This window comes from Desmodus rotundus, chromosome 12 (assembly GCF_022682495.2).
Source record: "Desmodus rotundus isolate HL8 chromosome 12, HLdesRot8A.1, whole genome shotgun sequence".
Classification (NCBI taxonomy): domain Eukaryota; kingdom Metazoa; phylum Chordata; class Mammalia; order Chiroptera; family Phyllostomidae; genus Desmodus; species Desmodus rotundus.
Genome location: NC_071398.1, coordinates 15,342,536 through 15,354,213, shown reverse-complemented (window position 1 = coordinate 15,354,213; position 11,678 = coordinate 15,342,536). Strand labels below are relative to the sequence as shown.

Below are 11,678 nucleotides of genomic sequence, written 5' to 3'. Positions count from 1 at the left end.
TTAAGAGTTTATAAGGTCAGTACAAGGAAAAAATACTAAATGAGACAATATTCTAAAATTACACAGTGGTGGTGGTTGCACAACTATGTGAATATACTAAAACCACTGAATTATATACTTTAGAGACTTCTGTCAAAAATAGAGCAAGACAAAAAAAATTCTATACTTAGGATTTGACACAATCATGTAGCAAAGGAGATACTGACAATCATTTTTAAAGATCTTTAAGTATTAATGCCTAATTATTTTATAGTTTAGGTAAATAAAAAATTCAAATTCATACTCATAGTTGTAAGGAAAGGGGAACTAACATTTAATCCCGCAAATATTTACTGAGCATGTATGGGTTAAACTTCACAATTGAAATTTTGCATCTTATTTCAATTCATCTTCACAACATTTTAAGATCACTACTACCTCACTTTACATACCAGCTGAGTCTTTGACAGTTCACATAATTTGCTTAGTAAATGGTTGAGTTGGTGTCGAAACACTTGTCACTTCTTGGAGGTCAAAAGACTAGAGAAGCAGGGAAATCATTTAGACAAAGAAAACACAAAGGACCTGGGCAAACGTGAGACTGGGAAAGGGAGAATGAGTGTAGTGTGGTGATGGGAAGAAGAGAGAGTGGGAAGATTCATCACCGCCCCCAAGGTTTGGAGTGTAGAAAAAATGGTGCTGAGGAAGAATTTAAGAGGAAGAAGGTGGTAGGAAGGTTAGGTCTGGAATAGGAAATTAGAACATCCAAATGGAAAATCCTGTGGGCAAGGGACTACAGTGAATGGTCAGAGCAATGAGATTCAGGTATCTTCACGCTAGAGATCTGGAAGAATGGGAGAAGTTTTATAATTTCACCAAAGAGCAGAAGCTGAAAATAATGAGCAGGAGTAGCACTGTGCCCTGGTAAGAAAATAGGACCTGGGAAATCACATATGTAACAGTACATATCTTACAAAGATATCACAAAAGAAACCACAAAGAGGAGTAGGCTAGAAATTAGGTATGATTTGGAAACATGCTCTGCCACTAACTCCACGTGTGTTCTTGGACAAGTTACTTCCCATATATGAGACTCCATTTCTTTATACAATTATGGTGTTAAAGTAATAAAATCTCTTTCAAGTGTAGAAGTCCATGGTTTATGTCAATGACAATTTTTTTTTACTTTTCAAAAAATATTTACTTATTTTTTAGAGAGAGGGTGAAGGGAGAAAAAGAGGGAGAGAAACATGTGAGAGAAACATCAATCACTTGCCTTCTGCATGCATGTGCCCTAACCAGGAATCGAACCAGCGACCTTTTGGCTTGCGGGCCAGTGCTCAATCACTGAGCCACACCAGCCAGGGCTGAACAACAAATTTTTCAGTGGTAGCACTCAGAAGGGCAAAGAAATGGAGGAGGAAAATTTGGTTTGACTGTGGTTAATATTTAATGTAGAATGGTGAAGAAGTAGGGGCTAGAAGCTAAAGAAATCTAATTACAAAAGAATGATTTATCAGTGTTGATGAGCTAATAATCACTGATTAAGACCAATTCTTTTTCCTTTTTTTAAATTTATTTTTTGATTTAATCATTGTATTTTTTCCATTACCATTTATTCCCCTTATACCCTTCTCCCTCCGAGACCAATCTTGGAAGATCACTGGTACAGACCTACTGAAGTCTTTGTTGGAGGGAGGAAGCTTTTTAAGTAAATCTTCCAGACTAGGATTTATCGACTATTCGTGGCAGTTTGCAAAGAAAGATGGAATTAATCTAAACATACTCCTGACTGCTAGAAATAACTCACAGTTATAGAACGTAATAGTTTCTATGTACATGAAAAATTACAAGGATGCTTTGCAGGACAACACATTTTGTCTTCAGTTTCCTCCTAGGTATAATGGAGGTTTTTGTTGTTGTTGTTAAAACCTCATATATTATATAGTGAGAATATAAAGGGGACATAAATAATCAAGGCAGCCCTTGGCATCTCTGTTATTCCAAACCACAGAATAAGTAAGAAACTGTGTTTTCAGTGTGGACTCTCAGTGGATCTATGGGCTAGCCTCATGCTAAGAAGGAGCACAAGGATGGCCCATGGTAATTGTGCACAGCCTCTAACATTACTCATCTTATTAGATTATCAGTAGGCGTCACGATCTGTCTCTCAAACAGGTTGTGAGCTCCGGAAGGGAAAGGGCCTGATTACTGAGAAAACATCAATTTCTGATGGCTGAATAAATGGATCCTAATTTGATATAATTACTTGGAAGCTATTTGGAAATAGTATACTGCAAGTTCATTAGGTGCTAGGATAGGAAGGGGACCAGAGAATGTTATTGAGACTAACACAGGACATCTGATTTGGATTTTGACAGTGTCTATTTTAGACAGGTTTCACAGCAGTGGCAAAAAAGCCAAATAGAAAAGTACCCAGCTCACATTCAAGTCACCTTCTCCTATCACTTATCCCTTCCAAAGATGGTAATTTCAGAGATGGTCCAGGCAGCCATGCAACATACCTTTCTTAATTCTTAGCTCACTGTTCAAGTTTTAAAACTACAGAGTGATTAGAAATGGCGCTTTATTGTCACCAAAAACCACATGATTGTTTTCCCGTGTTGTTTTTTTAAAAAAATATATGTTACTGAGAAGTATTTTGAGAATGAGTGTTTTCTTTATTTTTTAAAGATTTTATTTACTTTATTTTTAGGGAGAGGGGAAGGGAGGGAGAAAGAGAAACACTGATGTGCAAGAGATGCATCAAACACATCAATCAATTGCCTCTCCCATGCCCCCAACTGGGGACCTGGCCCATTGCCCAGGCATGTGCCCTCACTGGGAATCGAACAAGTGACCTTTTGGTTCACAGGCCAGCACTCAATCCACTGAGTCATACCAGCCATGCTTTTCCTGTGTTTGTATGAGAAAGTCAATTCTTATATTTTCTTGAGGATGAGGGTCTATATCAAGCATTATCTACCACTTATCAAATATACTTTGATAAGTATGAACCCATCGTTTTCTGAAGTAGCCAAGTATTGTCACTTAAGCAAAAGCCTGATTGAAGCTGTGTTACTTCTGCTCCCCCTTACCAAAATTCTGTTTTGTTTTGTTTTGGGTTTTTTGCCCAGTGTGCCTAACCTCACTTAGCTGAAGACATCTGGAAAGTTCTTGACAGTTTAGGATTTTTTTTTTTGAGAGTACATTTATTAATTATTAAAGCTGGGGACAGTGAAACAAGGAAGGGTCTAGGACAGAAGAAGCAAAGGAATGAGCCTAGGCAGGGCTGCTGTCTACCCACTGGAAAGTCAGAGTAAAGGGGGCCTTGGAGACAGGTTCATAGGGTTAACGCAGGACAAGCTGTCCCTGCCCACTGCTCCCCTGGTTCCAAGTCTCATGAGGACTGTTAGCGTTTAGAAGAAAGATAATTCACTCAAAAAGGAGATTTGAGTGGCCATACCCCAAAGAGGACACACCAATAGTTTAGGATTTTAAGACTACAATAAAGCCAAGATTTTCCACAAAAAGCACTCAAGCTGACTATACTCAGATATACTTTAATTCATATTAATATTAATGTACAACAGCTAGTGGATTTAAATTCCTGTAGGGCAGGGACCTGCCTTGTTTATCTTTGTTCTCCACTGAATCCTAGTGCTCGATACATATTAAGTGCTGAGTAAAATTACTTGCCAATTGAATTTTTAATATAATTTGGGGACTTGGAAAAAACAACAAAAACTATTCTCAAATAATCACTACAGGTGAATAAAGCGTATGAATTTTAGGACAGGGTGTCAGAACTGTAACAAAGCAGGCCTTTTACTGTCCTTTAGCAGTAACTTGATTTAGAGTTCAGTGTGGTAGGTAAGTCTACCGCTCTCCTTCAACCCTCACTTCTCCCTTAGGCTGGGGGCTCTTGGCTCAGGTTACCACCTCCAGCTAAAGTCTGAGTGTCAATTTAAGCAAGTCAAAATTACTCCTGGTAAATAAATCAATAACATAAATTATACTATAAATCATTAGCAATCTTAATAGTTTTAACACAAGTCATTTCTTAAAAAATACTAGTGCTTGCAGTTTCATTTTTCACTTCCTTTTGAATATACTTATATACACACAAGTTTATTGATTTATTTATTGATTTGTTTAAACCCTAGTCCACAAAGTATGTGAGGTCATTTATTTATTTATTTTTACCAATTTAGGAACATAAACATCTGTTTATGCCCCTACTATACAATATTGCCATTTCTCCCTTTAAAGAGTAAAGTGAATTAAAAGCCTAGAACAAGAGTCAACAACCCTCAACACCCGTGCTAACAGTTTATGTAGGTCACAGCATTTGGCCCGCTTGTGGCAGCCACCATCCGCAACTCCCACTACCCCAACACCTGCGTGGCTTGTGCCACCACAACAGCAATATTTGCTGTAGGAAAAAAAGGTTTTTCATTCAGGAAATGTTCAAATAAGCAGTCCACTGGAAAGCAATTTCTACACACAAGAATGAGGTATTTGAGTAATGACAGACCCCTAATTCAGAGCTACTTCCAATGCTTAAGGATTCATCAGAGCTGACAAGTGTGGTATGGTATGAAGCCTCACCATCAGGCGAAGAAGAGCAGGGTAACCCAGAAGGATGCACACTGTCATATACACAAAAGTCCCAAGGGCCTTTATAACTAGCAACTTAGCATCTTGAGCATTTTTATAAAGGAATTTGGGGCATAATTAGACTCCATTTATATATGGTAGTTCATCTTGAAGTTGCAATGAACATTTAAAGTTTGGCAAATTTTTCTTCCCTTCCCATCTCCCTTCATGGAGATGTTATACTTTATAAAATTAAGGCTCATATGTAGGTGTGATAATTTTTTGAATTTCACTTGAAGAAATGGGAAATTTGGAAGTAATAATTTTAAATGGATGAGAAATCTAGTATTACTTTTCAGTTTGCTACTCTATAGCATAGTTTTGCTAAGATTTACTTTTTAGGGTATTTGATAAGTTATCAGAAGACCATCTAAATACATGAAATACTTGATTCATCTATTTATGGCATGAGATAAATAATTAATTTACATTTCTCAAAATCTGATGAATTTGCCTTCACAAGCTAAGACAGAAACAAGTTCCTGAAAATTCAGAAGGCAGCTGCTAACTGCTCTAATTCATTCTTCTCCGTTAATTGAGTTTAACTCATCACATGGCTACTCGGCTACAGACATTTCCCGGCTTCCCCTTTATAGCTAGGTAAGACCATGTAATCTCTTTTATCCAATGAAATATAAGCAAAAAGTGATGTGTGCATCTTCCTCATAACTTGTTTGAAAGCCTTTTCCTTTCCTTCCCCACCCCTTGCTTTGGGCTAAAACTCGAAGTGGTGACTTTGCTTTGACAATACCTAAGAAATGAAAGGAATCCTGATCTCTGAATTACCTACCATGAGGTATAAATTAATAACCTCCAATGTGGTTATTAGGTCATTGGATTTTGGGAATTCCATCATAGTAACCTAGCTTATATTACTGACAAAAATAAAACTCACCACCCAAAAAGGTAACAGAGAAAGAATATTTACATATTTTAAGCAAGAACCAAGATAACTAGCTTGAATACTATGGTACCAAGCTTTTAATAAAGTTACTTTAAATTTCACCCTGAACTCTAGTCAGCTTCCAACCACAGGACAGACTGAAAATATTATGCACAGTGATCAGAAGCTTTACTTTTAACATTAGCTTTGATATTGAGAAAAAAATTATGACACTTTTTTCCCACCAAAACTGATAAGGGGGTGATTAGTCCTGTTCTTAAGGGTCCTTCCTGTTTAAGAAAACGTGTGTGAAGCCATACTCAGTGTCACTACAGATCTTTTCTCTAGAAAAGGTTGTAACTCACAACATTCTACAAAGACAAACATTAAATCTCCAGCTGAGTAAACAGTACAGAGGTACTTGAAAGTATATTCAAGTATCAGCATGTACACTTTTGTATCAGCAAAAACTAAAATATGGAAAAAAAAAAAGCCCTTCAATTTGGGTTAAATGTGGGATTCAAAATTTTTTAATTAACAGAAGATTCTGTCATTTTTCTCTCTATATATCTCCACTTTGACATTGTCTCTGTATAATTTTGTCCATTTCTACACACTATTGACTCCCACATCTATTCTAGGAGCCAAACCTGAGTTCCAGACCCATATATCCTAAATCCACACGACTCATTTTACCACTTCTGTGATGGATCCCATGTGCTTGCCTTTCAAGACCTTGGTCCATCAATTTTCTTTACCCTTCCATCTCCTTAATTAATCCACCCCCCCACCCCTCCTAGACCATTCTCATCACTGGTTAAATATGGGTAACTCTATCTCAGACAAGCAAGAAAGCAAAGAAAAACCCTAGACCTCACATCACACTCTATATCTAAATTTTTCTTTCATTGCTTAACATCGTAAAGGAGTTATCTATACGGCCTGCCGTTTCTGTGTTCTTACCTCCTGTTCATTCCTTAGTTACCCATTAATCCCTTCACTCCACATAAACACTAAGATCATTGCTTCACCCACAAGAAGAGCAATGGGGTAAACACTGGAAAAAGTAAGTTTTAATCTTGGTTCAGCTGTGATGTAACTAAGGCAATTAATCTTTCTCCAACTGATTTTCTGAACCATAATATGAGGAAATTAATTTAAATACTTCTGGTTATAACTCTTCTGAGGGTTTTATAGATGCAGGAATTTAGTTGCCACTTTTATTCCTTTCATGATTAGAGACAAGAATGACATGAAAATGGTACACCCAGCTTTCTAGGAGCCAAGGTTTTGGTAGCCTATTTGGTATCCTAAAGATAAAAGTCCAAGTCTAAATTCATTAAAATGAAATTCAAATGGCATTTGGAGAATTATAATTTGTACACTTGTTAATTTCTAAAACACACTTTCTATGTGGTTTTTAGTCTTTGAAGAAAGGAGCTGTGTGACTGTGTGTGTACGTGGGTTGGTGGGGGGGGAAGGTTAAGGCCCAGCCTCTCCCTCACGAACACTGACTCCATTTCTATGGATTCCTTGCAAATGGAGCCAAGAAGACCTACAAGGAGTACAAACATGGCCTACAGGGCAGACTCAAAGGTAGAAGATCCAGACTACCTCTGATAAATGGATAAAATTTCCTGCTTCATTTCCATTCCATACTGCCTCACATCAAAACAGAATACTTGACCAGATATGAGTAGACTTACACACCTGAGCAGCAACCAAATTTACTCAGCAACCAAGCCACAGAACTCATATAGATGGACCTCTCTCTGCTTTGGTTTAACAGATCCAATAAAACATTTGCCTTTTATTCAAACCCAGACTAAAATTATAAACATGAGTGCGAGAGCCAGAGTACAGTTAGATTTAAAAAGCAGAGTCTTACAGTCAAAAGTGTAGCTCCAAAGATAATAGTGGGCCTACCATGAAGGTGCCCATGTAGAACCCCTCCTTTGCAGCACATGCAAATCCGGCCACAGCATGCAAATACCAGACTTGGGCACAAAAACAATGACACATTTCAAACAACACTCACCCTCTAGGTTCTCCAGAAAGGAAGTGGACATGAGAGCTCACTGTGGTTAGGCCATTTCTCTGCTGAACCTGACGGCTGGTGTTCCAAGTCAGACATAAACTGGTCTGTGTCAAAGAAGACAACATCACTACTGAATGGAACAAACCAGAGGGTAATTTAATCCACTACATGCCCAGGCTGGGTTGTTTTTTTTTTAAGATTTTATTTATTTATTTTCAGAGAGAGGGGGAGGGAAGGAGAAAGAAAGGGAGAGAAACACTGATTGGTTGCTTCTTGTAAGCCCCTAACTGGGGACACCTGGTCCACAACCCAGGCATGTGCCCCAATTGGAATTGAACCAGTGACCTTTCAGTTCACAGGCCAGTGCTCATCCACTGAGCCACACCAGCCAGGGCCCCAGGCTGTGTGTTTTGGTTTTTATTTTCCAGAATCAAGAGGAATTTAATTGTCCTTTATCTGTAAATCACTGCATAAAATGGCTCCCCACATTTTACAAAATAATATGAATATTGGAGTCAAGAAACTTTAGGAGGTAATAACCGATTTTTTTTAATTAAAAGTACAATAATTTGGAAAGTTATAGTGAGGGTTTTCAGTGATTTAAAAGATAGACTGAGTTTTAAATAAACTAGTTTTTATTATTAAATTAGCTCTATTAGTAGTTTCCAAATTTCTGTCTATGGCTACATCAAAATTATCTGGACACTTAAATAAAAATCTAAATTCCTGGGTTCTACTTCAGACCACGGAATCAAAATGTCTAAGGGTAGGAGCCCAGAAAACTACATGCACAGGAAAAGCTGGGGAGGGGGGAAGGGGCGCGGTCACAGAAGAACATTATTTAAACTAAAGTTCAATCCATTAGCAAGTTATGAAATCAATTCAGCAAGCTAAAATCAGTATTTAAAATAACAAAATAGAAAAAAGTTAAGAATATAAACAAAATAGAAGATAGCAGTCAGCATTTTTTTAAATAAAGGTCAAGTATTGGTTTGTGAGACTTTTATGGAAGGTGTATATGTTTTTGTTATGTACTATGTCAGGCTATAAAAGTTACTTTTTATCATCGGAAGCTGTCATAAATGTTTGAAAGTCATTATACTCAGGCAGAGTCACCACTGATCAGTTTTGTTGATAGTGGCTGACACAGCTGGATGCCCAGTTAGAATCCAAAATAAAATGAGGCAAAGCTTCCTCCTTTGAACTCTAAGGAATTATTTTTGGCCTTTTCTATACAACTTCAAACAAAAGGACCTAACCATGAATTCTAGAATAATGGAAAAGAAGATGAAAACAGTAATTAATACCCTCATCTTAGGCAGATAAAGAAGGGAAAACAAAGGAGGAGCCAATCTGTGCAAAATGCAGCCTCACTAACAGGGTGAAAACAAAACCCAGAAATCTTTGGTGCTTAGGCAAAATTTTTCTGCCTTAAGCTTTTTATTACTGAATTTGAGATCACTAGCCTCCTCTTCAGGGGTGACTTAAAGATCCTAGAATGTGCAAAGTAACTTAAAGGCTGAAGAAACACTGCCAAGCCTCCTTTCGGAGGGTGCCCAGTCTTCACAACTAAATACCCCAAAACAGACTTGGAGGTGTTATAGAACATGTGATTCCAAGGAAAATGGCACGTAAATGAGAAGAAAGAAGCCCTGGAACAAAGGTAAGAGGCCAAGAGATATTTGTAAGTTGGCTGAAGCAGTAGTCATTTTTGATTGTGCTTATGGAAACTTGCAGTCCTCCAAACACCTTTCTAGTTCCTTGAACACTACTGACAGCTCCAAAAATTACCTAATTCATTTTTTCCTATCACAAAAACTTTGCCCAAATATCTAAAGAAGAATTAACAACAGTCCTTGAACTCCTCCAAAAGATTAAATAGGAAGTGAGAACACTTCCTAACTCATTCTAAGGCCAGCAATGCACTGATTATCAAAGTCAGACAAAGGCACTTCAAGAAATCTAGACTATCCCCTGTGAATATAGATGCAAAACTCCTCAACAAAATACTAGCAAACTGAATCCAGCAGTGTATTAGAAGAATTCTAGTATGACATCATGACCGAGATTTATTTCCAGAATGTAAGGGTGGTTCAAAACATGAAAATCAATTACTACAATGAAGGGGGGAAAACCCACTTATGTTCATTTCAATTGATGCAGAAGAAGCACTTGCCATAATTCAATGCCCTTTAAAAAAAAAATCACCCAATAAATTAGAAACAGAAGGGAATCTCCTCAAAATGAAAAAGGCAGCATATGAAAAACCCAAAGATAACATTATACAAAAGACTGAAAGCTTTTGCCCTAAGGTCAAGAACATAACAAGGATGTCCACACGTCTGCCACTTCTATTAAACATAGGGCTGGAAGGTCTAGCCAGAGAAATTAGGTTAAAGAAATAAAAGGAATCCAAAGCCACAGCCAGCATCATATTTAATGGGCAAATCTAAAAGTGTTTCTCTTAAGATCAGGAACAAGACAGAGGTGTCTGTTTTTAACATAGTATACTGGAAGTACTGGCCATAGCAATTAGACAAGAAGAAATAAAAGGCATCCAAATTGGAAAGGAGGAATTAAAACTGTCATTATTCACAGATGATAATAAATGAATTTGGCAAAGTACCAAGATACAAAATTAATATTCAGAAATCAGTGGCATTTCTATACACTTATAATGAACTATCAGAAAGAGAAACTAAGAAAATAATCCCATTCGCTATTGCAACCAAAACAGTAAGGTAGCTAGAAATAAATTTAACCAAGGAAGTAAAATACTTATACTTGGAAAAGTATAGGACTTGAAGAAAGAAAATGAGGAAGATACAAATAAGTTGAAGCATATATCATGTTCATGGACTGGAAGAATTAACATCATTAAAATGTTTATCCTGCACAAAGCATTGCACTGAATCTATAAAATCAATGCAATTCCTATTACAATACCAAGGGTATTTCACATATCTAGAACAAATCTTCCAAAACTCAAAAAAAAAATTTATTTATTTTTAGAGTGAGGAAAAGGGAGGGAGAGAGGGAAAAAAACATTGATGTGAGAGAGATACATGTATTGGTTGCCTCTCATATGCCCACCACTGGGGACGTGGCCCGCAAACCAGGCATGTGCCCTGACCTGGAATCGAACTGGCAATCTTTGGGTTCACAGTCCGGCACCAATCCACTGGGCCACACCAGCCAGGGAACCAAAAATTTATGTGGGACCAAAAAGATCCCAAATAGCCTCAGCAAGTTTGAGAAAGAAGAACCAACTTGGAGGGATCACAATACCTGATATTAAAATATGCTACAAGGCCACGGTCATCAAAACAGCCTGGTACTGGCATTAAAAACAGTCATACAGATCAGTGGAACAGAACAGAGAAGCCAGAAATAAACCCATGCCTATACGGTCAAATAATATTTGACTAAGGAGGCAAGAGCATACAATGGAGTGAATACGGTCTCTTCAATAAATGGTGTTGAGAAAATTGGACAGGCACATGCAAAAAAGTGAAACTAAACCATTAACTTATACCATACACAAGAATAAACTCAAAATGGGTAAAAGACTTAAATGTAGGTCACAAAACCACAGAAATTCTAGAAGAAAACATAGGCAGTAAAATATCAGACATCTCTCGTAGCAATATTTTGCCAATATGTCTCCTAGGGCAAGGGAAATAAAGGAAAAAAAAATAGGTTTAAATCAAACTAAAAAGCTTCTGTACAACAAAAGAATGCATCAACAAAATGAAAAGGGAACCCAACGTATGGGAGACCATATTTATCAATGATATATCGGATAAGCGGTTAATGTCTAAAGAACTTACACAACTCAACGCCAAAAACACCAAAAAATCCAATTAAAAAAGACAAAGGACCTGAATAGACATTTCTCCAAAGAGGACATACAGATGGCCAAAAGACATGTGAAAAAATTCTCAACATCACTAATCATCAGAGAAATGCAAATTAGAACCACAATGAAATACCACCTCACACCTGTGAGAATGGCTACTCTCAATAAATCAATAAACAACTGCTGGTGAGGATGTGGAGAATCCTCACGCACTGTTGGTGGGAATGTAGGCTGGTGCAGCCACTGTGGAAAATAGTATG

At 37.3% G+C, this 11,678-nt stretch overlaps 1 protein-coding gene across 2 annotated transcripts in view; it reads right to left on the bottom strand.

The window, feature by feature from the left end:
* The window catches only part of NFATC3 (nuclear factor of activated T cells 3), a 106,794-nt gene that overhangs the window by 1,916 nt on the left and 93,200 nt on the right, over positions 1-11,678 (bottom strand). The window contains exon 10 of one of the 2 annotated variants that reach the window (XM_053915104.2): positions 7,560-7,663. The exons of the other annotated variant lie outside the window; for it this stretch is intronic. Within the exon in view, the coding sequence (XP_053771079.1) occupies positions 7,563-7,663 (101 nt within the window). The 3' untranslated portion in view covers positions 7,560-7,562. The remainder of the gene's footprint in view (positions 1-7,559; positions 7,664-11,678) is intronic. 2 annotated transcript variants of the gene reach the window in all.